Consider the following 27,468-nt stretch of genomic DNA (forward strand, 5'->3'; position numbering starts at 1 on the left):
GAATTTCAACACCAACGTGGGCAGCGACAGTGAGACCTGGAGGGGGGTGATCAGGAAGCATGGCCTCCCCGATCTGAACCCGAGTGGTGTTCAGATGTTGGACTTCTGTGCTAGTCACAGTTTGTCCATCACGAACACCATGTTCGAGCACAAGGGTGTCCATAAGTGCACGTGGCACCAGGACACCCTGAGCCGGAGGTTCATGATCGACTTTGTAGTCGTATCAGCTGACCTTTGGCCACGTGTCTCGGACAGTCGAGTGAAGAGACAGGCTGAGCTGTTGACCGATCACCACCCGGTGGTGAGTTGGATCTGCTGGGAGTGGAGGAATCCAGTCAGACCTGGCAGGCCCAAATGTATCATGAGGATCTGCTGGGAACTACTGGCAGAAACCTCTGTCAGCGAGGCCTTCAACTCCCACCTCTGGGAGAGCTTTTCCCAGATCCCGGGGGAGGTTGGATACATGGAGTCCGAGTGGACCATGTTCTCCACCTCCATTGTCGATGCGGCCGCTCGTAGCTGTGGTCACAAGGTCTCTGGTGCCTGTCGCGGTGGCAATCCCCGAACCCGGTGGTGGATGCCGGAAGTAAGGGATGCCGTCAAGCTGAAGAAGGAGTCCTACTTGTCTTTGTTGGTAGGTGGGACCCTGGAGGCAGCTGACAGGTACCGGCAGGCCAAGCGTGCCGCAGCCCGTGCGCAAAAACTTGGGTCTGGGAGGAGTTCGGGGAGGCCATGGAGGAGGACTATCGGTCGGCCTCGAAGAAATTCTGGCAAACCGTCTGATGCCTCAGGAGGCGGAAGCAGCTCTCCACCAGCACTGTCTACGGTGCGGGTAGGGAGCTGTTGACCCTGACTGGGGATGTTGTCAGGCAGTGGAAGGAATACTTCGATGATCTCCTCAATCCCATCGTCACGTTTTCCAAAGAGGAAGAAGAGACTGGGGATTCAGAGGCAGACTCATCCATTACCTGAGTCACTGAGTTGGTTAGGAAGCTCCTCGGTGGCAAGGCTCCTGGGGTGGATGAAATCCGTCCTGAGTACCTTAAGTCTCTGGATGTTGTGGGACTGTTTTGGCTGACACGCCTCTGCAACATTGCGTGGCAGTCAGGGACAGTGCCTCCGGATTGGCAGACTGGGGTGGTGGTCCCTCTGTTTAAGAAGGGGGACCGGAGGATGTGTTCCAACTACAGGGGGATCGCACTCCTCAGCCTCCCCCGTAAGGTATATTCCAGAGTACTGGAGAGGAGAATTCGACCAATAGTCGAACCTCGGATTCAGAAGTAGCAGTGTGGTTTTCATCCTGGTTGCGGCACACTGGACCAGCTCTACATGCTCCATCGGGTGCTCGAGGGTTCATGGGAATTCGCCCAACCAGTCCACATGTGCTTTGTGGATCTGGAGAAGGCGTTCGACCATGTCCCTCGGGGCACCCTGTGGGGGGTGCTCCGGGAGTACGGGGTCCAGGGTCCTTTGCTAAGGGCTATCCGGTCCCTGTACGACCACAGCAGGAGCTTGGTTCGCATTGCCGGTAGTAAGTCAAACATGTTTCCAGTGCACATTGGCCTCCGCCAGGGCTGCCCTTTTATCACAGGTTCTGTTCATTATCTTTATGGACAGAATTTCTAGGCTCAGCCAGATCTCGTCTCTGCTGTTTGCAGGCGATGTGTTTCTGTTGGCTTCGTCAAATCAGGACCTTCAGCGTGCACTGGAGCAGTTTGCAGCCGAGTGTGAAGCGTCCAGGATGAAAATCAGCACCTTCAAATCCGAGGCCATGGTTCTCGACCGGAAAAAGGTGTTTTGCCCTCTTCAGGTCGGTGGAATGTCCTTGCCTCAAGTGGAGGAGTTTAAGTATCTCGGGGTCTTGTTCACGAGTGAGGGACGGATGGAGCGTGAGATTGACAGACGGATCGGTGCAGCATCTGCAGTGATGCAGTCGCTGTATCGGACCGTCGTGGTGAAGAGAGAGCTGAGTAGGGGGCAAAGCTCTCGATTTACCGATCGATCTACGTTCCGATCCTCACCTATGGTCATGAGATTTGGCTCATGACCGAAAGAACGAGATCGTGAGTACAAGCGGCCGAGATGAGTTTCCTCCGCAGGGTGGCTGGGCGCTCCCTTAGAGATAGGGTGAGGAGCTCGGTCACTCGGGAGGAGCTCGGAGTCGAGCCGCTGCTTCTCCACATCGAAAGGAGCCAGTTGAGGTGGCTCGGGCATCTTTTCTGGATGACCCCTGGATGCCTCGCTGTAGAGGTGTTCCGGGCACATCCCATCGGGAGGAGGCCCCGGGGAAGACCCAGGACACGCTGGAGGGACTACGTCTCTCGGCTGGCTTGGGAACGCCTTGGGGTTACCCCAGAGGAGCTGGGGGAGGTGTGTGTGGATCGGGAGGTCTGGTCGGCTTTGCTTGAGCTGCTGCCCCTGCGACCCGACTCCGGATAAAACGGAAGAAAATGGATGGATGGATGGATGTTGAGAATTACTCAGCCTCACAACTTTTAAAGAAGGTTAAAAAAAATTCTGCCCCCTTACCATAACTGCCTCAGCTCCAAAAATTAGTGGTTTGTTCCTTCTTACTTCATCTACTCCCCATCCTTTCAGCAAGTATCAAGAATATTTTTTATTTTTCCTTCCCACTGTCGCCAAGTGCTTGCTTACAGGGGGTCGTTTTGACCGTTGGGGTTTTTCTGTAATTATTGTATGGCTTTTGCCTTACAATATAAAGCGCCTTGGGGCAACTGTTTGTTGTGATTTGGCGCTACATAAATAAAACTGATTTGATTTGATTTGAATATTATAACATTTATCTCAAATGTGTTAAGGGTTAGAAGAGGTATTTGGTCTCGGAGATTCTCAAGTTTTATATGAGGAGGTGGAGTATTTTTTTGACCAGACTTCTGTAATATTTATGGCAGAATTAACAGAGATGGGAGTGGCTACTAATTAAATTGGCCTGACGCACCGCTGTCACTTTTCAAAAACAAACACAAAAGAAAACTACAAGGCTGAATGGAATGGATTTATTTCTGCAGTCACTTTGTCTTGTCTAGCTTTAAGTCTGTTTCACATTTAGTTTTTTTATTTAGTTTTTTTAGCTGATTGCACTCTGTGCAGTGGTACTCCATATGCCAAAGCAGAATAGGTGGTCTGAACATCTCTCATACAAGAACTGCACAAATGCCATAAATAAACCTCTAGTGATATTTCTGATATGTACATTTGCACAGGATAAGTATAACCTGAGTTCATTTATAGGGATCGTTTTACAGAAGGTCAAAGTTGCCAGAATCTTTACTGACACAGACACAGAGTCTAAATGACTGAAATGACACATCTGCATGATTCAAAAATCACAATGATCCTGAATGATTACATTACCCCACCTCCCCACGTAAAACTAATCCAAGAATATCCTGGTAAAATTATGGGCAAATACTGACACGTGTTTATGTAACTGAGTACATAGAAATAGAAAAATGGGATCAGCTTTATTGAAACTATTAATTAACAAATTTTGAATGCATTATGCATATAACTTTTGAGTAATGGACATGTCTCTGTTTAATTTATAGGGTGACAAAGGAGAATCAGGAGCACCTGGAAGAGATGTCAGTTTTACCAACTATTCTCTGCTACTGTCTTTGTGTTCTTTGTTTTTCTCACCTGTCATTTCATCCTCAACTTCATTCTATTATGCTCATATTTTTCTTTCTTGCTCATAAATCCTGTCTTAAGTGTGCACTTACCAGCTGCAGTTTGCTCTGACATTTACATTGCTTTCACACCCTCACTCACTGTGGAGTCAATAGTCTTCAAAGAAGGCCATATGAATTCATTCACCACTAAGGATCAAGCTTAGCCTTTAAAGGAGACATACTTGTAAGAGGAATCCAGAGGAGCACCAAATGTCAGTGTGCTGTTTTCATGTGCATATTCACATTAATTATCTGTAGACTATCAGTGGAGGAGTGGCTGAGGCCAGCTGCTTTGATTTCATAGTTCAGCTGAAGCACATAAGCAGAAGAAAATGCTCAGTAGACTCTGATCTCAACACTGATGTAAGTCGGTCTTCTAGTCAATCAACAGAATTTACCCAGTTTGTCACATCCTGTCAGTTTCAGCTGTCTAGATTTGACATGTTCAAATGTACCATATACATTTGTGAACAGTAACAATATTTCTTCAGTCATAGATCATTTTGTGATGTCCAGCAATCTCAGTGAGTTTGTCGAACAGTATTTTATTGTCAATAACCATCTGTACTCACTTTCCACTGAGTATTACATTTAATATTGATATTTCGCATAATCATAGTACCACTAAGGTTCACAAACCTAAAGTATCTTGGAGGAAAGCCTCTAAATCTGATGTTAGTAATTATCTAGCCAAACTAGATGAGTATTTGTCTGATATAATCATAGATACATCTCTATTTATCTGTGATGATGTACATTGTGCAATACATAAGAATGCTATCTGTGATGTTTACACTCAGGTGATTGAGGCTGGCCTAGATGCTGCTGATTTATGTATTCCTCAAACTAGAGCTAGGAAAAAATGTACACCTGGTTGGAATGAGTATGCAGAAGAACTGAAGCAAGTTTCACTGCATTGTCATAGGTTGTGGAAGCAAGCAGGGTGTCCTGAGCAGGGTGAGCTAGCTGACAATAGGAGAGTAGCTAGGCGCAACTATCACAATGCTGTTAAACAACTTAAACGTGATAATGATAAGATCAGGTTTGAGAAAATAGCTAAAGCCGTGATAAATAATAATCACTGTAACTTGTGGCATGAAGTGAAAAAAAAATGAAGGGTCAATTTAATTATCAGCCTTCTTGTATTGATAATTGTACAAATGAAGATGATATCTGTGATGTTTTTGCTAACAAATACAGTAAGCTATACAACAGTGTACCATATGATGATCATGAGATGTGTGCCTTAAAATCTAATATTGATGAACTGTGTAGTATAAACTCTTTATGTAGATATGTGGTGCATACAAATGATGTGATGAAAGCTGTGAGTAAGTTAAAATCTGGTAAGGATGATGGCTAGGAAGGCCTTTGCTCAGACCATATCATCAATGGTAGCAAAACATTGTTTACATACTTGAGTTTATTGTACACAGCTATGTTAACACATGGACTAACTCCCAGCTCTATGTTATTAGCAACTATGGTTCCTATTTCAAAGAACAAGCATAAATCTCTGTCAGATTCAGATAATTGTAGATCTATTTCCCTTAGAAGTATTTTAGGCAAGGTGTTTGATCTCATTGTATTTGATAAAGAGCACGGAAAACTCGTCACATCAAATCTTCAATTTGGATTCAAAGATAAGTCTTCAACTACCCAGTGTATGTATGTGCTTAATGAAACCATCAAGTATTATAATTATAAATGTACCAATGTCTTTGTCCTAATGTTGGATGCCAGTCATGCATTTGACCGAGTTCATTACTGTGAATTATTTCGCTTGCTGATAAAGCGTAATGTGCATCCAGTAGTTCTACGGTTATTGATCAACATGTACACTTGTCAACAGCTTCAGGTTAAATGGGGCAGTAGTGTTTCTGTCCCCTTCAATGTTACTAATGGTGTCAAACAGGGTGGTGTCATGTCACCAGTATTATTTTCTGTTTATGTCGATGACTTACTGTGTATTTTAGAAAAATCAGGTATTGGCTGCCATATAGGCAACAAATATGTTGGTGCTATAGCTTTCGCTGATGACCTTACACTTGTTTGTCCATCTGTATCTGGTCTAAGAAAAATGGTTACAATTTGTGAAAAGTATGCAAGTGATTATGACATTTTGTTTAATGGCAAAAAAAGCCAGTTGTTGTTTTTTAAAGGTCGCAGTTGCAAGGACCATAAAGGTGATATTTTTGTAAATAATTCTCTTGTTGAGTATAGTGATACTGCTGTTCATTTAGGCCATCACATATCTAGTCAAGATGATGATGTATCTGTCAAATATGTTATTGGTTATTCTGAAAAAACTTCAGTTTGTTTATGTCAGACTTTGGTCACTGTTATTCATTCATTAAATGTAAACTATTTCATCAGTACTGTTGTTCATACTATGGTTCTCCACTATGGAACCTCAATAGCACTGCTGTTAATAATTTATGTATTGCCTGGAGAAAAGCTTTGAGAAATTTATTTAGAATTGACAACAGAACTCATTGTCATATAACTGAACTTTTGGCAAATAAGCGCCCTTTAAAATCTGTTGATCAATAGGTTTTCTAAATTTTATAAGAAATGTACACAATCTGAAAATTCAGTAGTAAGAAGTGTTGCACTTACAACCCCTGGCAAAAATTATGGAATCACCAGCCTCGGAGGATGTTCATTCTGTTGTTTAATTTTGTAGAAAAAAAGCAGATCACAGACATGACACAAAACTAAAGTCATTTCAAATGGCAACTTTCTGGCTTTAAGAAACACTAAGAAATCAAGAAAAAAAGATTGTGGCAGTCAGTAACGGTTATTTTTTTAGACCAAGCAGAGGAAAAAAATATGGAATCACTCAATTCTGAGGAAAAAATTATGGAATCACCCTGTAAATTTCCATCCCCAAAACTAACACCTGCATCAAATCACATCTGCTCGTTGACATTAACCCTATGTCATGAAATTGACCCTATGTGTCTTTTTGCAAGGAATGTTTTCACACTTTTTGCTCTATGGCAAGATGCATTATCTTCTTGAAAAATGATTTCATCATCCTTAAACATCAGAAAAGTGTCCAAAATATCAACGTAAACTTGTGCATTTATTGATGATGTAATGACAGCCATCTCCCCAGTGCCTTTACATGACATGCAGCCCCATATCATCAATGACTGTGGAAATTTACATGTTGTCTTCAGGCAGTCATCTTTATAAATCTCATTGGAACGGCACCAAACAAAAGTTCCAGCATCATCACCTTACCCAATGCAGATTCGAGATTCATCACTGAATATGACTTTCATCCAGTCATCCACAGTCCACAATTGCTTTTCTTTAGCCCATTGTAACCTTGTTTTTTCTGTTTAGGTGTTAATGATGGCTTTCGTTTAGCTTTTCTGTATGTAAATCCCATTTCCTTTAGGCGGTTTCTTACAGTTCAGTCACAGACGTTGACTCCAGTTTCCTCCCATTCGTTCCTCATTTGTTTTGTTGTGCATTTTCTCTTTTTGAGACATATTGCTTTAAGTTTTCTGTCTTGACGCTTTGATGTCTTCCTTGGTCTACCAGTATGTTTGCCTTTAACAACCTTCCCATGTTGTTTGTATTTGGTCCAGAGTTTAGACACAGCTGACTGTGAACAACCAACATTTTTTGCAACATTGCATGATGATTTACCCTCTTTTAAGAGTTTGATAATCCTCTCCTTTGTTTCAACTGACATCTCTCGTGTTGGAGCCATGATTCATGTCAGTCCACTTGGTGCAACAGCTCTCCAAGGTGTGATCACTCCTTTTTAGATGCAGACTAACAAGCAGATGTGATTTGATATAGGTGTTAGTTTAGGGGATGAAAATTTACAGGGTGATTCCATAATTTATTCCTCACAATTGAGTGAGTCCATATTTTTTTCCTCTGCTTGGTCTAAAAAAGTAACCGTTACTGACTGCCACAATCTTTTTTTCTTGATTTCTTATAGTGTTTCTCAAAGCCAGAAAGTTGCCATTTGAAATGACTTTAGTTTTGTGTCATGTCTGTGATCTGCTTTTTTTCTACAAAATTAAACAACTGAATGACCATCCTCCGAGGCCGGTGATTCCATAATTTTTGCCAGGGGTTGTATATGTACTCAAAATCCAATGTCAATATCAGGTAATATGTGCAAACAATTTCTGCAACATAATTTTGATATAAAATCAGTTTTTGTGCCAAAGTATAATAATTCCACTACTGCCATTGTTAATATGCTCAAGGAACTCATTAACATCCTTGATGGTGCTATGCAATGTAACATTTTGAATATTGCTGAATGCAGTGATCTTATCTATGAAATTTGTGTAAAATGATACAGACTTTAACGTGCCAAACCTGTACCTGTATTTTGTTTTACTATTTGTTTTTTGTTTTTTTTTATCTTCTTTTGTATATATTCTGTTTCCTGCATTAATTGTACAATTGTTTTGTTTTTTTTTTTCAATTGTGAAATAAAGATTATAAAGATTTGTGTAATCGCACATGTTTTCCAGGGCCGTGATGGGCTGAAGGGAGATCATGGCCTTGTTGGGCCTGTTGGCCCCCCCGGTGTTCCAGGACCCTCCGGAGCACCTGGCAGCATTGGTCCTCCAGGACAGGTGTACCATAGAATGCAAACTTGCAAATATGAGCAGAACGTACAGTTGGAAGGTGGTTATACTTACCCTTTTCTGCCCTCTCCTCTCTGTCTCTCTCTCTCTCTCTCTCTCTCTCTCTCTCTCTCTCTCTCTCTCTCTCTCTCTCTCTCTCTCTCTCTCTCTCTCTCTCTCTCAGGTTGTGTATGTTAAAGGAGTAGACACTGCACCAATTCCAGGACCACAGGGGCCTCCAGGGACCCCAGTGAGTGTGCTTGACTTTGCAGCAGAGCAGCACGTTTTCATGTGGATAATCAAAATTCTCCGCCTCACAAAAATGATCATGTGGTTAATTTCTGTTGTTCAGCTCAGTTTAGCTATACTTTCACCCCATGTCCACCTAATCATGAATGCTTTTACACACACTTCTTCCACTTAAAAGTCATGAGGGAGCTGGAGCCTATTCCAGCACTCACTGGTTGAGAGGTGGGGTACACCCTGGACAGGCTGCCAGTCTATCGCAGGGCCACATATAGACAAACAAACACATTCACACTCTCACTCAAACATGGCTACGACCAATGGAAAGTTTCCAGGTCACCTAACCTGGGTGTGTGTGTGTGTGTGTGTGTGTGTGTGTGTATGTTAGCTCCGGCTAACGTGGGAAAAAGTGGCATCACACAACACCACCAATACCAAGAGCCTGGTGGACCTAAGAGCACACTACAGCCACCTCTGAGAACAAGAACCCATCAACATCACGAAGGCAGACATCGAACAACAAGTCTCAGGGATGAAGAGCTGGACAGCACCAGGACCTAATATGATTCACACCTACTGGCTGAAGAAGCTAACAGCACTCCATTTGTGCCTGGCAGCACAAAGGAATCATAGCAACTAAGTTGAGTTGGGACATGAGTCAACACGAGCACAGCTCAGAAGGGCATTGGAACAATACCAGAGGGTCAAAGCACCAGCTACTGGTTGGCTGAGCAGTACACCAGGACTCGAAAACCAGGCAGACCAACCTGAGCACAGCCTGGAATAACTACAGGAAAGCCTATAACTTAATGCCATGGATTCTGGAGTGCTTGGCATGATGCAAGTCAAACAATGCACTGATAACCATGATCAGGAATTCAGTGGGACTGTGGAAGACATCACTGGAGGCCAACTCCAAGGCAATCGCACAAGTCACCATCAAGTGCGTAATATTCCAAGGTGATGCACTGTCTCCACTGCTGTTCTGCAAAGGCCTCAACCCCATCAGCCAACTCATCACAAAGAGTGGCTATGGATATCGATTAAGAAATGGAGTAACCATCAGCCACCTCCTGTACGTGGATGACATATAGCATAAGAGGCTAGAGGTCTAGAACGGAAATGGCGTAGTTCAAAATTAGAAGTATTCCACCTCGTATGGTGTGATGCTATCTTAGACTATAAGCATGCACTACTGGCTACAAAGCGGACCTATTACTCTGATTTGATCAACAAAAACAAGCATGAGTCAAAGTTCTTGTTCGACACTTATTCATGGACATCCACCTGTAAGTCACTCTCCTTTTACAGCACAAGATTTCTTGGATTGCTTTGAGAAGAAAATAGATGACATTCGGTTGAGCATATCCCAGCATGCCTTAACCCAGGCACTACACCCTGCTATTGAAGTGGGTGCCATGACTGAGGTATTACCTAGATTTACAGAATTTGATAATCTCGCTAGGCGTGCTGATGAAACTCTGATGAAAAACTAATCTTTTAGAGCCACTGCAGTCTGCTTTGGGAAAATATCATTCCACAGAGATGGCTCTCACTAAAGTGGTGAATGATCTTCTGCTTGCAATGGATTTGGACACCACTATGGTTCTGGTGCTGTTAGATCTTAATGCTGTGTTTGTTACCATGGATCATCATATTCTACTCGATAGGCTGGAGAATCATTTTGGGATTACTGGGAGTGCCCTTGCATGGTTGATGTCATACCTGACCAGTCGTTCTCACTGTGTTTTGTACAATAACACTACCTCTAACCTTAGTAACATGAAATTAGGGGTTCTACAAGGGTCCATTTTAGGCCCCCTGCTTTTCTTCCTTTATATAGTACCCCTTGGGCACATATTGCAGTGTTTTGGGATTACCTTTCATTGCTATGCTGATGATACTCAGTTATACATGCCGATAAGTGTTGGGAATCTCATCCACATAAAATCCTTAGAAGATTGCCTTGCATCAGTGAAAAGCTGTATGCCGAGCAATTTCCTACTTTTAAACTCTGAAAAGACTGAAATGATGGTTCTTGGTCCAGTGAAACATCAACATAAATTTGACAGGCTAATGCTTAGCCTAGGCTTGTGTCATACATCACACTGACAAAGTGAGGAACCCTAGCGTAATTTTTGATCCAATACAATAAGATCTGGGCCATCAATACATACAACCTACCAGTCATTAGATACATAACTGGGATAATACGTTTGTCACAAGAGAAGGTAGATGCCATTGATGTCAAGACATGAAAGCTCCTCACGATGCACATAGGTTTCCACCCAAAATCCAGTACCCTTAGGCTCTATGGGTAACGCAAGGAGGGAGGGTGAGGACTAGTGAGTGTCAGAGCCATAATCCAGGATGATACAAGGAGCATCAATGAATACACCAGAAAGATGGCCCCCCGGAGATCAGCTGCTACAAGAATGCCGCAGGCAGCTGAAAACAGATGATGATGAGGAACAGGAGGAGGAGATATCATGGTAGACCAAGCCCTCCATGGGATGTACCATCAATAGATGGAGGAAGTGGCTGATATCAAGAAGACCTACCAGTGACTAGAAAAGGCTGGCCTTAAGAACAGCACAGAGGCTGTGATCATGGCAGCACAAGAACAAGCCCTAAGCACCAGATCCATAGAGGCAGGAGACCAGGAGTCTACCACAGCCAACAGGACCTAAGTTGCAGGCTGTTCAAATGTACCCCGGAGACAGTCTGGCACATAGTAGCAGGATGCAAGATGCAAGCTGGGACAGTGTACACTGAGATGCACAACCAAGTGTCAGGAATCGTGTACAGGAACATCTGTGCCACATATGGAGTAGAAGTCCCCAAGTCCTGATGGGAGATACAACCAAAGATGGTTGACAACGACATGCCTAAGGTCCTGTACAACTTCAAATTCTAGACAGACAACCTGTTAGCAAACAAACCAGACAAAGTGGTGGTTGACAAGGGAAAGAAAACCGCAGCTGTGATTGATGTGGCAATCCCAGCTGACAGCAACATCAGAAAGAAGGAGCATGAAAAAATAGATAACCACCAAGGGCTGAAGGAGCAACCGGAGCAGATGTGGAAGGTAAAGTCTAAAGTGATCCCAATGGTAATAGGAGCATTAGAAGCTGTAACCCCGAATTGGAAGAGTGGCTACAGCAGATTCCAGGGACAACACCAGAGGTCTCTGACCAGAAGAGTGCAGTCCTTGGAACAGCTAAGATACTGCACTGAACCCTCAAACTCCCAGGCCTCTGGGATAGGAACATACTGTCCTCCCCGGTGAAAAAAAAGGGGGGGGGGGGATGACTGGTAATATAGTGCATCTAGAAAGTATTCATAGCGCTCCACATTTTCACATTTTGCTGTCACGGCTATTCCAAAATAGAGTAAATTAATTTTTTTCCTCAAAATTCCACTCACAACACCCCATAATGACAACATGAAAAAGGTTGTTTGAAATTTTTGCTAATTTATATATATATATATAAAAAAAACTAATCACACGTACATAAGTATTCACAGCCTTTGCTCAATACTTTGTTGATGCACCTTTGGCAGAAATTACAGTCTCAAGTCTTGTTGAATATGATGCCACAAGCTTGGTGCACTTCTCTTTGGGGAAAATGACACAATCCTCTTTGCAGCACCTCTCAAGATCCATCAGGTTAGATGGGGAGCATTGGTGCACAGCCATTTTCAGATCTTTCCAGTGATGTTCAATTGGATTCAGGTCTGGGCTCTGGCTGGACCACTCAAGGACATTCACAGAGTTGTTCTGAAGCCACTCCTTTGATATCTTGGCTGTGTGCTTAGGGTTATTGTTCTACTGAATGATGAACCGTCACCCCAGTCTGAGGTCAAGAGCGCTCTCCAGCAAGTTTTCATCCAGGATGTCTCTGTACATTGTTGCATTCATCTTTCCCTCCATCCTGTCTGGTCTCATAGTTCCTGCTGCTGAAAAAACATCCCCACAGCATGATGCTGCCACCACCATGCTTCACTGTAGGGATGGTGCCTGGTTTCCTGCAAACATGATGGCTGGCATTCACACCAAAGAGTTCAGTCTTTGTCTCATCAGACCAGCAAATTTTGTTTCTCATGGTCTGAGAGTCCTTTTGGCAAACTCCAGCTGGGCTGCCAGGTGCCTTTTACTAAGGAATGGCTTCCGTCTGGCCACTCTACCATACAGGCCTGATTGGTGGATTGCTGCAGAGATGGTTGTCCTTCTGGAAGGTTCTTCTCTCTCCACAGAGGAATGCTGGAGCTCTGACAGAGTGACCATCAGGTTCTTGGTCACCCCCCTGACTAAGGCCCTTCTCCTCCGATCGCTCAGTTTAGAGGGGTGTCCATCTCTAAGAAGAGTCCTGGTGGATCTGAACTTCATCCATTTATGGATGATGGTGGCCACTGTGCTCATTGGGACCTTCAAAGCAGCAGCAATGTTTCTGTACCCTTCCCCAGAGTCATGCCTCAAGACAAGATATGCTTCATGCTTAGTTTGTGCTCTGACATGCACTGTCAACTGTGGGACCTTATATGTAGACAGGTGTGTGTCTTTCCAAATCATGTCCAATCAAATGAATTCACCCCAGGTGGACTCCAATTAAGCTGTTGAAACATCTCAAGGATGAGTTGAAACAGTTTGCACCTGAGCTAAATTTTGAGCTTTGTGGCAAAAGCTGTGAATACTTATGTAAACGTGTTTCTTCTTTTTTTTATTTTTTTTTTTATTATTAATATATTTTCAAAACTCTTTGAAAAAAAAAGCTTTTTCCATATTCTCATTATGGGGCATCGTGTGTAAAATTGTGAGGGAAAAAAAATGGAATTTAAACCATTTTTGTACGGAAGCGTATTGCATTCACTGGGAAAAAAAAAACTGACTGCTGATTCTGTAATTATGAGAAAAGATCTCATAATTATGAGATCAGGATCTCGTATTTATGAGAAAAGATCAGGTGTTTAAATTGTTTTATCAATCAATCAATCAATTTTTCTATATAGCGCCAAATCACAACAAACAGTTGCCCCAAGGCGCTTTATATTGTAAGGCAAGGCCATACAATAATTATGTAAAACCCCAACGGTCAAAACGACCCCCTGTGAGCAAGCACTTGGCTACAGTGGGAAGGAAAAACTCCCTTTTAACAGGAAGAAACCTCCAGCAGAACCAGGCTCAGGGAGGGGCAGTCTTCTGCTGGGACTGGTTGGGGCTGAGGGAGAGAACCAGGAAAAAGACATGCTGTGGAGGGGAGCAGAGATCGATCACTAATGATTAAATGCAGAGTGGTGCATACAGAGCAAAAAGAGAAAGAAACAGTGCATCATGGGAACCCCCCAGCAGTCTACGTCTATAGCAGCATAACTAAGGGATGGTTCAGGGTCACCTGATCCAGCCCTAACTATAAGCTTTAGCAAAAAGGAAAGTTTTAAGCCTAATCTTAAAAGTAGAGAGGGTGTCTGTCTCCCTGATCTGAATTGGGAGCTGGTTCCACAGGAGAGGAGCCTGAAAGCTGAAGGCTCTGCCTCCCATTTTACTCTTACAAACCCTAGGAACTACAAGTAAGCCTGCAGTCTGAGAGCGAAGCGCTCTATTGGGGTGATATGGTACTACGAGGTCCCTAAGATAAATGGGACCTGATTATCCAAAACCTTATAAGTAAGAAGAAGAATTTTAAATTCTATTCTAGAATTAACAGGAAGCCAATGAAGAGAGGCCAATATGGGTGAGATATGCTCTCTCCTTCTAGTCCCCGTCAGTACTCTAGCTGCAGCATTTTGAATTAACTGAAGGCTTTTTAGGGAACTTTTAGGACAACCTGATAATAATGAATTCATTCATGAATAATGAATCCAGCCTAGAGGAAATAAATGCATGAATTAGTTTTTCAGCATCACTCTGAGACAAGACCTTTCTGATTTTAGAGATATTGCGTAAATGCAAAAAAGCAGTCCTACATATTTGTTTAATATGCGCTTTGAATGACATATCCTGATCAAAAATGACTCCAAGATTTCTCACAGTATTACTAGAGGTCAGGGTAATGCCATCCAGAGTAAGGATCTGGTTAGACACCATGTTTCTAAGATTTGTGGGGCCAAGTACAATAACTTCAGTTTTATCTGAGTTTAAAAGCAGGAAATTAGAGGTCATCCATGTCTTTGTGTCTGTAAGACAATCCTGCAGTTTAGCTAATTGGTGTGTGTCCTCTGGCTTCATGGATAGATAAAGCTGGGTATCATCTGCGTAACAATGAAAATTTAAGCAATACCGTCTAATAATACTGCCTAAGGGAAGCATGTATAAAGTGAATAAAATTGGTCCTAGCACAGAACCTTGTGGAACTCCATAATTAACTTTAGTCTGTGAAGAAGATTCCCCATTTACATGAACAAATTGTAATCTATTAGACAAATATGATTCAAACCACCGCAGCGCAGTGCCTTTAATACCTATGGCATGCTCTAATCTCTGTAATAAAATTTTATGGTCAACAGTATCAAAAGCAGCACTGAGGTCTAACAGAACAAGCACAGAGATGAGTCCACTGTCCGAGGCCATAAGAAGATCATTTGTAACCTTCACTAATGCTGTTTCTGTACTATGATGAATTCTAAAACCTGACTGAAACTCTTCAAATAGACCATTCCTCTGCAGATGATCAGTTAGCTGTTTTACAACTACCCTTTCAAGAATTTTTGAGAGAAAAGGAAGGTTTTTTATGTGTATACTTACGTACTTCCTGTCCCTCAGTAAAGAAGTGGGCTGAGCTCAGCCGATGATAACACACTGCAATCAAACACAAAGTGTGGATTTTCCCCTGAAGTGCTCCCAGATGAATGTCCAGGGAGGAACACGGGGCGTCACTCACACAGCCCCACCGACCGCTGAGGGACAAAGCGGGGCTCACTCCCACCTGGGCCCATGCCAGTCTGTGGGCCCTGTGCCCGCGTCACTGGAGGAGTTTCATTCATCCAGGAAGAGTTTAGGGGGAAAGCCACACTTTGAGTGCGTCGTGGTGTGTGATCACAGTCCAGTGTTGGAGGTTACAAATTAGCCAATTTTCGATTATGACTTGGGAACTCCCACGCTTGTCTTTATCGAGGGACTGGAAGTACGGAAGCACATTGTACGGAAGTGATTTTACACACACACACACACACACACACACACACACACACACACACACACACACACACACACACACACACACACACACACACACACACACACACACACACACACACACATCCCAGATCCCACAACTAAAGTTCTGGTGTGTTCAAATGTTCCAGTGTAAACTGCGCACTTCTCCATCCAAGAATCACATTCAGTTTAATCACAGTCCCCAATTATTTCAGTTCATTGATGTCACCCACTAATCCTCCTCAGTGTGTTGGGAAATCCATCATTGCCCAATGCTGTGCATACAAGTTATTGTGACATACAGTTATGTTTTAAAATTATATGACCTCTAGCAACCAAGTAAGTAACAGTACTCTCAGGTCTGTGCCAAACAACCAATCACAGCACAGTCCCTATGGCTGCCTAGCAACTTTGCAATTACAAGTAATCAGAGCAGAGCATCTCTACCTTTGGATAACAGCCATGTGCAACTGGGCATTTGATACTGCAATGAGCCCAAGTGCTGCACTTTTTTTCATTCGACTGGTGCTGTACTTTTTTCAGAGCCCCACTCTGTGTAGCACTTTCTGCACCGAGGCAAACCATGGTGCAGCTCAGTGCACCATGGTCACGTGACTTTGTAAAATGGTGGAAATGGCAGACAGCTGAGTATTATCATGTATTATTATATTATATTCTATATAAAAGTATAATATGATATCTATCTATCTATCTATCTATCTATCTAGGTATTTGAACATCCTGCGATTTTGCAAGTTCTCCCACTTAAAAATTTTCATCTTAGGTGCATGTCCACTGTGAGAGACATAATCTAAAAAAAAAAAAAAAAAAAAATCCGGAAATCACAATGTATGTTTTTTTTTAATAATTTATTTGTATGTTACTGCTGCAAATAAGTATTTGAACACCTGTGAAAATCAGTGTTAATATTTGGTACAGTAGCCTTTGTTTCAATTACAGAGGTCAAACGTTTCCTGTAGTTTTTCACCAGGTTTGCTCACACTGCAGCAGGGATTTTGGTGCACTTATTATGTGGGGGCGCAAGTTAGAAGGGCGATCCAAGGCCCGACTGAACCCAGCATAAAATAACTCGAAGCAGTTCCAAAGAAACAAATTTATTTATCACCCTGTCGTGCTGTACATAAACGTCAAAATAAAATACATCTGGTGGTGGCTAAACAGGCGGCGCGCTCTCTCTGCGCCTGGACTAACCGGAGCCCGAACGGTCAGGACTCAGGATCTCCGCCGACACCCCCCCAGGTGGCCTTTCCCGGACTATACTCTGTGAGGAGGAAACAAAGGTGATATCCTTCAATATAAATATCAGAAAACTATTAGAGGCTTACTTATCAGCAACACGTTCAGTTTGATCTCAGCATTATTTAAAAGAACAGCTGCTCGCAGCCGGTGGAGGATTATCACTCCGCACGTCACCGCCGCGAGGAGCAAACAAGACACTGACTTTTAGTATTTAAATTTATCTACGCAAAATTGCCACATTATTTTCATAGATAAACATTCAAAGAAAGTCACCTCTGACGTGTGCTGACAGCATTTGCCTCTCACCCTCGTCCTCCTTCACAGACATACGGTCAGGCTCTGGAGCGACCCTCAGAGTCCCCAAACGGTCGACACAACGTTGTTTTGAGCTGTGAAAAGTTGAATTCTCCAGCAGCCAGCACTCATCACCGCTGGCTTAAATGCAGCTCCTCATTTCTCTATTGACACCAGCTGAAAGTCCTTACTCTGCACGTGAATGCCACAGGTGCAGCAAATCCTTGTATCAGAGGTGAGAGACTCTTCTGCAGCACAATTTACCCAGAGAACAGTCCCAAACCACCTGGAAAGGAAAACAAACACACAAGCACCAACACAATATCCAACCCCGCCCCCCAACACACAACAGCACTCCTCCATACAGATCTTCTCTAGATCTTTCAGGTTTGGAGTTTCAGCTCCCTCCAAAGATTTTCTATGAGTTCAGGTTTGGAGACTGGCCAGGCCACTCCAGGACCTTGAAATGCTTCTTACTGAGCCCGTCCTTAGTTGCCCTGGCTGTGTGTTTGGGGTCATTGTCATGCTGGAAGACCGAGCCATGACCCATCTTCAGTGCTCTTACTGCAGCAGTAACATACAAATAAATTATTAAAAAATCATACATTGTGATTTCCGGATTTTTTTTTTTTTAGATTATGTCTCTCACAGTGGACATGCACCTAAGATGAAAATTTCAGACCCCTCAATGATTTCTAAGTGGGAGAACTTGCAAAACCGCAGGGTGTTCAAATACTTATTGGCCGCTGTGATACGCTATGTGCATTTGGCGAACAATTGCAGAAGCTTCAATGTCGGTGTGAAGGGCACCGTGGCGCTGAGAGAGATCCGTCACTACCAGAAATCTACTGCTACCAGAATTTTATTTTATTTTATTCGGCAATAAAATTATATAAGAATACATAAAAATACTGCAGAGGATAACACAAGAACGCTTCCAATACAGATGCTTATTTACACTGTGGTCCTCGAGCACCGAGCTGCTGATCCACAAGCTGCCCTTCTAGTGCCTGGTGAGAGAAACCACTCAGGACTTCAAGACGACCTCCGCTTTCAGAGCTCCGCTGTGATGCTCTGCAGGAGGCCGGCGAGGCTGACCTGGTCGGCAGCTTCCTAGTTCACAATATCGCAGTGTGACACTGTCGGCCAGTTCGTTACATCAACACTAAATTCACTATAAGATACAGATCCACTGAACCAACTGCTACACATCTATCACAATAAATAGCTTTATCTCAAGGATTTAAAGCATCGTAATAACCGTACATTCTCTCCATTTTTTTATCACGCGCCAGCCTCTTTGTAATCCAGAATGGAGACGGCACCTGTCCTGCAGCAAATCGGTCACGTGATTGAAAACACTCGATACAAGGTCTGTTAGAAAAGTATCCGACCTTTTTATTTTTTTCAAAAACCTGATGGATTCACGTGTGCTTGCATGAGCCAACCTTGAACCTTCGTGCACATGCGTGATTTTTTTCACGCCTGTTGATTGCGTCGTTTGCTTGTAAGCAGCCTTTGTGTGAGGATGGGTGGAGTCTCTCGTCGTTTTTTCTTTGCAAGGAAATGGCGGAACAACTGGAGCAGCGTGACGTCATCAAATTTTGCCAGAAACTGGGCGACAGCCAGGTGGAAACCATTCGGATTATTCAGACGGCTTTCAGTGACGATCCTCTGGGCATCACACAGATTAAGGAGCGGTACAACCGGTTTAAAGACGGCCGCACAACGGTGGAGAGCGCGCCGCGCTCCGGGCAGCCATCAACATGCTGAAATGACCAGATCATTTCCAAAGTGAACGCTGTGGTGATGCGGCACCGTCGTGTGATTATCCGAGAAATTGCGGAAGAGGTGGACATCAGCACTTTTTCGGCACATTCCACTGTGACAGAAGATTTTGCCATGAAAACAGTGGCAGCAAAATTCATCGGCACGAAGCTGATGGCGCAGCAACAGCGCCTCCGTGATGAAGCCTCACAGGACATGCCCAGCTCTTGCACCATTTGGAAGATTCAGATGGCTTTCGGTGGCTTTTCAGTCGTGTGACTATCCGAGAAATTGTGGACGAGGTGGACAAGCCACAACATGTCCTGTATATATATATATATATATATATATATATATATATATATATATATATTTATTTATTTTTTTTTTTTTTGTGCTAAGTGACAATGGTAATTGCCATAGGAATTTAACAGTCATTGTGCACATCCACCACAAACCAGAAATAAATCAGACCCAAGTGACTTTCCAGTGGGAAATAATGAGGAAAATCTATGGGATTTCAATAATCATAAGCAGAAATTAGACAAACTTGAAAGTCCAACAGCTGAAGTAACTCCAGGGGTCTGATTCATTGGACTGGTCACGCTTTGCGTATCACTTTGTCCATTACACAGGGTGGGAGTGGCTTAAAGGGGCAGCACAGAGACTGCCTGGTCTAATAGAGGTAATGTAACCAATCATAGGACAGCATCCATGCTATTGCTTAACAGCATAACAACCAGTCACAACAGAGAATATCTGCCTTTGCCTAACAGTGTAACAACCAATCACAGTCAAGTGTCTCTGTTGCTGTTGTCTTACAAGGTAACAACCAATCACAGTGGAGCATTGGTGTCTCCCAAGTCTCATGATCATTTGGGACATTAAACATTTTAGGTCACTGGGATTTAGTAAATGGCCATAATCTTAGCTCGTAAAGTTCAATGCTTTATTGATAAACAACATTAACAAAAGTAAACTTTAACATGAATGAGCGGCAACAATGACATTAGCCTGTATGACATTATTCATAAGTCAATATACACCCTGAATTAATGTTAATTATTGTACTAGATGGTGAAACAGTGCAAAAGTATGCACTGGCAACACATTCTACTGCTTATCAACTACTTACTACAAATACTAAGTTACATTATAAAAACTGTCAAGTTGCTAAAATTCCACAGTGCATAGAGACAAGAAGTATCTTGCACATAGCTCCTACCACCACTAGGAGACAATAAATTAGAACCCCATCTTGTGTGTCGTACTTGAGCGTATGAACAAATGACCCTAATGGTGGGATTGGAGGACTTGTTGGTATAATTGTGTAATACACACTCAGCTGCTTCACCTATAGTGTTGTGTGCTCAGAATAATATTTACATCAAAAGGTCACTGGGCACAAATGAACAGACAATCAGCAACACAAAGATTTATTCTGCATTGTTTATCTGTACACTGTAGCCAAGTGCTTGCTCACAGGGGGTCGTTTTGACCGTTGTGGTTTTACATAATTATTGTATGGCCTTGCCTTACAATATAGAGCGCCTTGGGGCAACTGTTTGTTGTGATTTGGCGCTATATAAAAAAATTGATTGATTGATTATCATAAAAATGTGATCACATAGAAACAGCCAGATTGGTATAATTTTATTTTTTCCTCCTGTATTTGTTACATTGCTTTAGAGTAGTCATTTTATTCTCCCAGCTTTCTCTGTATGGTACAACTACTATCTCACCACTTATCTGTTGTCCTCATTCTGTCCTTCAGGGTGTACCTGGGATCCCAGGAGCTGCTGGAGCCAGGGTAAGTCATTGTGCTCTATTTTATTTTTCTTTGTTTGCCCTTTTGGCAACATGGTACCTTAGTGGTTAGCACTGTTGCCTCACAGCAAAAAAGTCATGGGATAGATTCCCAACTGTGGCCTTTCTGTGCGGCTTTTACATGTTCTCCCTGTGTTTGTGTGGGTTCCCTCCGGGTGCTCTGGCTTCCTCCCACATACAACGACATACGGGTTAGGTGGATTGGAAATTTTCAATTGCCCATGGGTGTGTGTGCGGGTATGAATGTGTTTGTTTTTCTATATGTGGGCCTGCAACAGACTGGCGTAATGTCCAGGGTGTACCCCACCTTGTGCCCTATGACTGCTGGGATAGGCTCCAGCTCCCCACAACCCTTATTGGAATATGTGGTTGAAAATGAGTGAATGAGTTTTCAATATGATTGGAGCATTTTTAAATTAGACCCCTGTATTCTTCAGTTGACCCCTACCTGGCTGCCTATTGAAAATTCAAGTGGCCAGTCCATTTTTTTCTAAAGAGTAATGCCTAAGGAGCATTTGTATATTTATTGAGTATTAATTGAGTATTTATTTAAATTGGTACTCCCCATCTCACGCCCTATGACTGCTGGGATAGGCTCTGACCCTCCATGACCCTTAATTGTAATAAGGGGTTGAAGATGAGTGAGTGACTGTTCGACCTTTCAGCCTCACTCGATTTTTTTTGTTGTTGTTGTTGCAGGGAGAAAGAGGTCCTCCTGGCCTTAAAGGTGAAGCTGTAAGTTTAGCTTTGTATATATAATAGTAAAAGTATGAAAGGATGGCGGATTCATGTATTGTGGGTTCACACTTTGTGCCTTTGTTGACAGGGAGACCCAGGAGAGGATGGGACACCAGGAAAACCTGGAACAGCAGTGGTAGGGCCCTCAGCAGAGGACCCTGCTGTGATTGACTGATTGATTGATTGATTGATTGATTGATTGAAATTCTTAATGTCCATCATCTCTTTTGACTATTTCTGTATTTCTCTTATCAGGATGTACAGAAGGCTCTGGCAAGCTTTGGTATTCAGGTCAGTAGTTGCTGTATGATTCTAAGTTACAATGTAAATATTCCATAAAATAACTGTTATTCCAACTTTTGAAGCAAAGTATAAGAGGATGCCAGTCTACCTGACAAAGTATCACAATATGATCATTTAGAAATGAAACCTGGATTCTTTTTCTTCCACACATGCTAATTTGTTCACAAAATCATTTAAATATAGAACCATCACAAAACAACTAATTTCTTAGATGTCAGAATGCAAGATTTAATTGTGCATAAATGGACACCACCAGGGGAGAGCCCTCTATAGTAGGGGCAGAGCTGGAAGCTGATGGGGGATCATCATCAATTTCCCTGATGGAAGTCACTGAGGTAGTCAAACAACTCCACAGTGGCAAGGCCCCAGGGGTTGATGAGATCCATCCAGAAATGCTGAAGGCTCTGGATGTGGAGGAATTGTCTTTACTCTAAAAAGGGAACTGCTGTCTCAATAAGAAAAATTTATGTAACAATTTGCATGGGTTCTTTTAGTTATTTCAGCTTAGTTATTTCAACTTTCAACTAAGTTAATGTCACAAGACTTTTCTAGTTATGTTGAAATAACTTTAGTTAATTTGAAATAACTTTAAAAACTCTATGCAATCTATGAGGTGCTTTGGGCATCTGGTAAGGATTCCTCCTGGGCGCCATCTGGGAGGAGACCCTGGGGAAGACCCAGGACAAGGTGGAGAGATTATATCTCCACACTGGCCTGGGATCACCTTGGGATCTGCCAGTCAGAGGTGGTTAATATGGCCTGCGAAAGAAAGTTTGGGGTCTCCTGCTGGAGCAGTTGCCCCTGCGACCTGATCCCAAATAAGCGGTTGAAGATGACTGACTAATGAGTGAAATCTATGGAAATTGTTACATCACGTTTTCTCATTGAGACAGCAGTTCCTTTTTTAGAGTGTTGGATAAAGTGTCTCTACAACTCAGCAGCCGAGTGTGAAGTGGCTGGGATGAGGATCAGCGTCTCTAAATCTGAGGCCATGGTTCTCAGCAGGAAACCAATGGATTGCTTACTCCGGGGAGAGAATGAGGTCTTGCCCCAAGTGAAGGAGTTCAAGTACCTCGGGGTCTTGTTCAGGAGTGAGGGGCAATGGAGTGTGTTATTGCCGGGCGCAGCAGGGACTGTATTGCATTTGCTTGACTGTACTGTTGTGATGAAAAGGGAGATGAGCCAAAAGGTGAAGCTCTCAATCTACTGGTCAATCTAAATTCCTACTCTCACACTATGGTCATGAGGGTTGGGTCATGACCAAAAGAACTAGATAGCAGGTAGTGGCCAAAATGGGCTTCCTAAGGAGGGTGGCTAGTGTCTCCATTCAAGATGAGGTGATAAGCTCAGTCATTCATGAGGAGCTCGGAGTAGTGCCGCTGCTCCTTTGGGTTGAAAGGAGCCAGCTGAGGTGGCTTAGGCATCTGGTAAGGATGCCTCCTGGGCACCTCCCTAGGGAGGTGTTTCAGGCACGTTCAGCTGGGAGGAGACATCAGGGAAGACCCAGGACTAGGTGGAGAGATTATATCTCCACACTGACCTGGGAACGCCTCGGGATCCCCCAGTCAGAGGTGGTTAATGTGGCCCTGGAAAGGGAAGTCTGAGGTCCCCAGCTGGAGCTGTTACCCCTGTGATCAGTTCCCAGATAAGCGGTTGAGGATGAGATGATGCTGGACACCACCAGCCACATAGTGATTTACAACTATTTGTGTGCACCCAAATATTTCATGCAGTTTTCATCCAAATACATCTAAGGCATATTACTAGTTTTACATATATCCTAACAGTGTACCAGAATGCCAAAGCCCAGGAGTGAGATTTCCTAGACAGTTGTGATATACACCAAGCCCCAACCTCTGCCTGTCAAAAAATGAACCTTTGGATTTGCTATTAAATGTGCAATAAAACATATTTTTAAATATGTCCATACAGAGGCCAGTGATCAAATCTATCAGCACACCAAATTTGGTGTCAACAGAATCAAAACTGTACATTTCTATAAGTAACAGACACACACGTGCGCTAACACACACACACACACACACACACACACACACATCACACACACTTACACACAAGTGTGCACGCACAGTTGTCTTTAAATATAAAACATCTGATAATGTCACTTTCAGACCACAGACAGCAGCATGTGTGAGTCTTCCTTTATGCGTGGGTGTGTAATGTCAGCACCTTGTTGTTTTCAACACATATGACAGACAAATGTATTCATTCATGTATGATTTATCTTCAGCACGAAATGTTATGTACATGTTAAATTCAGAAGATAAATGAAGGTTGTCATTTGTCATTTTGAAGTCTCGTACGAGAGGAGCATTCACATACTGGATGTTTGCAGGAACAAATTCTCAGTCAACTGTTGAGAGCCAACCGTATTTATGTCTTCACATAGTGGATAGATTTTAGAGATATACATCAAAAAACACTTCTACAGTCTGCTGTTATTCTTAGATAATAATAATAATAATAATAATAATAATAATAATAATAATAATAATAATAATAATAGATAATACAATTCTTATAATACACTTCATGCATGGTATTGACCATTTGTTGGACATCAGTAAAACATTCCTTCAGTGGTTGGAAGGGGGAAGCTGAGGGAGGAACAAACTGCATTATGGGAAATGTAGTTTTAGTGCTGTTAGCCCACTGGTTTTATTAAGATTATTTTCAGGCTGTGGCTAGAAACCTGAATGAGGGAAGTGCCTTAAAGCAGTGATTCACACTGGATTTAAAAATTCTCTTGTCTTAAAATGACGGGAATTTTTAAAAGTTGCTAGCTTGCACCCCATAACGTGATGCTAATGGGCTAACATGAGCACTACCTGAGTGCCTCCTTTCTCACCATTTTATTATCCCTTATTATCTATTTTATTTTGGGGGGATATAGTGATCAGCATGTCCGTCTGTCTGTCCATCTGTGCATCTGTCCACCCGTCCATCTGTTTTCGCTTGTGAGCAGAATATCTCAAGAACCAGTTGACCAATTTCATTCATGTTAGCATAAGGATGCACTTGGATGATCCCCCGACACTAGTCAATTACAGTGACCTTGGGGTCAATTTCAAGGTCACAGAGACATAGTCAAGATATTGTCATTGCCACCCTTGTTTGCGCGATATCTCAAGAACCAGTTGACCAATTTCATTCATGTTTTGCATAAGCGTGTACTTGGGTGATCCCCCGACACTTTCTATTACTGATTTGTACTTTACCAAGCACTGATGGCCTGGTGCAGTGACAATCACCTCAACCCCAACACCAAGAAGGCAAAAGAAATCGTCACTGAGTTTCAGAAGTCGAGGACCACACGGCACTCAGGCCTGAGCATTGATGGGGAAGAATTGGAGCAGGTCACAAACTTCAAGTTTCTCTGACTGTTATTTTCAGAGGACCTGGACTGGACTGTGAATACCATGCACATTATTTAAACGGTCCAGCAGCATCTCTTTTTCCAGCGAATGCTGAGGAGAAACAAACTCCCTCCACCTTTGCTGGAAAACGTTATCACTGCATAGTTGAGAGTGTCCTGACCTATGGATGGATGTACAGTGTCGTATGCCCAGAAGAAACAACTGCAGTGGGTTATTAAGATTGCTCAGTGGAGCACTGGCTCTCCACTCCATGCCTTGTGGAGAGCTACTCGAGCCGACTCCTCCGATAACCAACAAAGATCCAGAACGACCTCCCCCCCCAGCCCTTACCAAAAAGTAATACATGCAAGTATGTTTCAAGTACTTGTATACTTCCAGTTTACTTTTTATATACTTATCAGTACTATTTTTTGGTAAGGGAGGACACTCTCTTTTCACCAGTCTTCCCTCTGGCAGTGTCAGGGTCATGTGAGCTCGCAACAACAGATGCAGACAGCTGTGCATAGTGAACACACGTGCACACACACATACCCTCGGTCAGATTTATATGTTAGATCACACAGGCACACATGCATGCAGGCATTCAAGCACACACGCATATATTTTCATCTTTATATATATATATATATATATATATATATATATATATATATATTATACAAATAATGGATGGTAAGGAGTCAAACATAGAGAAATATTGGATGAAGAAAAGTTATATTGGACGAGGTGTAGCCGAGTCAAATATAACTTTTCTGAATCCAATATTTCTCTATGTTGGACGACTTGCCTTCCATCAATTGTTATGTTCTCCACCCCCCTCCCAAATTAAGCAAACAACAAAGATTCAAGTAAATTAGATCAATTTATTTTGCTGTGAACAGCATATGATTGATTCTGATACGATGAATACTTCTAAAATGTCAGTAGCGTGCTTTTCTACCTTCTTAGTGTTTTTGGCATCCTTGGAGTTCAATATTTCCACCAGTTCCTCCTCTGTGAACTCAGCAAACCTCGCTGGCAGACGATTTTCTGCTGTTGTTGACATGTTTGTTGCCATTTTTTCAACCAACATCTGTCGGCTAGTTCCTGACCTTCATATGCCACGCTCTGATTGGCTAGTAAGCTCTAACACTATTGGTCAGTGGGAACCGATCCAATATAACTTTTGGTCCTGGCCTTTTTGGATCCTTTTGGATCCAACATAACTTTCTGGTGCCAAGCATGCCAAAATACAGGTAAATGATGGACAGAAAGGTTAATCTGTGATTGGCTATTGCAATCTGAGTGGAGAACACACACACACACACACACATATATATATATATATATATATATATATATATCCATCCATCCATCCATCCATTTTCTTCCGCTTTATCTGGAGTTGGGTCGCGGGGACAGCAGCTCAAGCAAAGCCGCCCTATATATATATATATATATATATATATATATATATATATATATATATATATATATATATATATATATATATATATATATAAGATGTACAAAAGTCCTCTACCAGACGCCTGGGAATTTGATGTTCCTATTCAGTATCTTAGCTGTTCCTAGGACCGCACTCTTCTGGACAACTTGTTGAACCTGAATCTGTTGAAGCCACTGTCCCAGTTTGGAGATCACAGACTCAAGACCTCCTTTTACTAATGAGACCAATGTTGCCATTACTGTCTACATTTTTCTAGTTCCGTCTTCAACCCCTAGTACTTCTCAAACTTCTAATAGTCTTTCTTTGTGACACTGCTATCAGTTTGGCTTAACACGGCTACCAAAACTGCTCTCTTCTCCTCCCTGTCAGCCACCCCTGTGACCGGTTGTTTGTCCAGCACATGCTTGTCTGTCTGAAACTTAAAGTCCAAGAACACCTTAGCTTCACTGTTCTCAATCACTGTTGGTGATGTTCCCCACTTAGATATTGGTACTTCTAGTTCATATTTGGCACAGATAAATTACAGATATTTAACTGAGGTCCAAAGCATATCATACTTATAGCCATAATAAGTATGCACATAAGTACATACAAAAATAAGTATGTACTTATGAACATACGTATGTGCGTATAATGTGTAATAGGTCGATCACTGTCATTCTCTCAATAACATAATCACCTTGGACGAGGTTCAGGAGGGTTAGGCCTAGAAAAGCAGTCACAGTGGAGGAACTTA

The 27,468-nt window shown here is 42.6% G+C and overlaps 1 protein-coding gene across 1 annotated transcript in view; it reads left to right on the forward strand.

The window, feature by feature from the left end:
* The window catches only part of col7a1 (collagen, type VII, alpha 1), a 224,309-nt gene that overhangs the window by 97,829 nt on the left and 99,012 nt on the right, over positions 1-27,468 (forward strand). The window contains 7 exon segments of the mRNA XM_034166636.1: positions 3,570-3,605; positions 8,204-8,308; positions 8,484-8,549; positions 20,794-20,829; positions 21,546-21,581; positions 21,673-21,720; positions 21,840-21,875. Coding sequence (XP_034022527.1) covers positions 3,570-3,605; positions 8,204-8,308; positions 8,484-8,549; positions 20,794-20,829; positions 21,546-21,581; positions 21,673-21,720; positions 21,840-21,875 — 363 coding nt within the window.

This window comes from Thalassophryne amazonica, chromosome 3, assembly GCF_902500255.1.
Source record: "Thalassophryne amazonica chromosome 3, fThaAma1.1, whole genome shotgun sequence".
Taxonomy (NCBI): Eukaryota; Metazoa; Chordata; class Actinopteri; order Batrachoidiformes; family Batrachoididae; genus Thalassophryne; species Thalassophryne amazonica.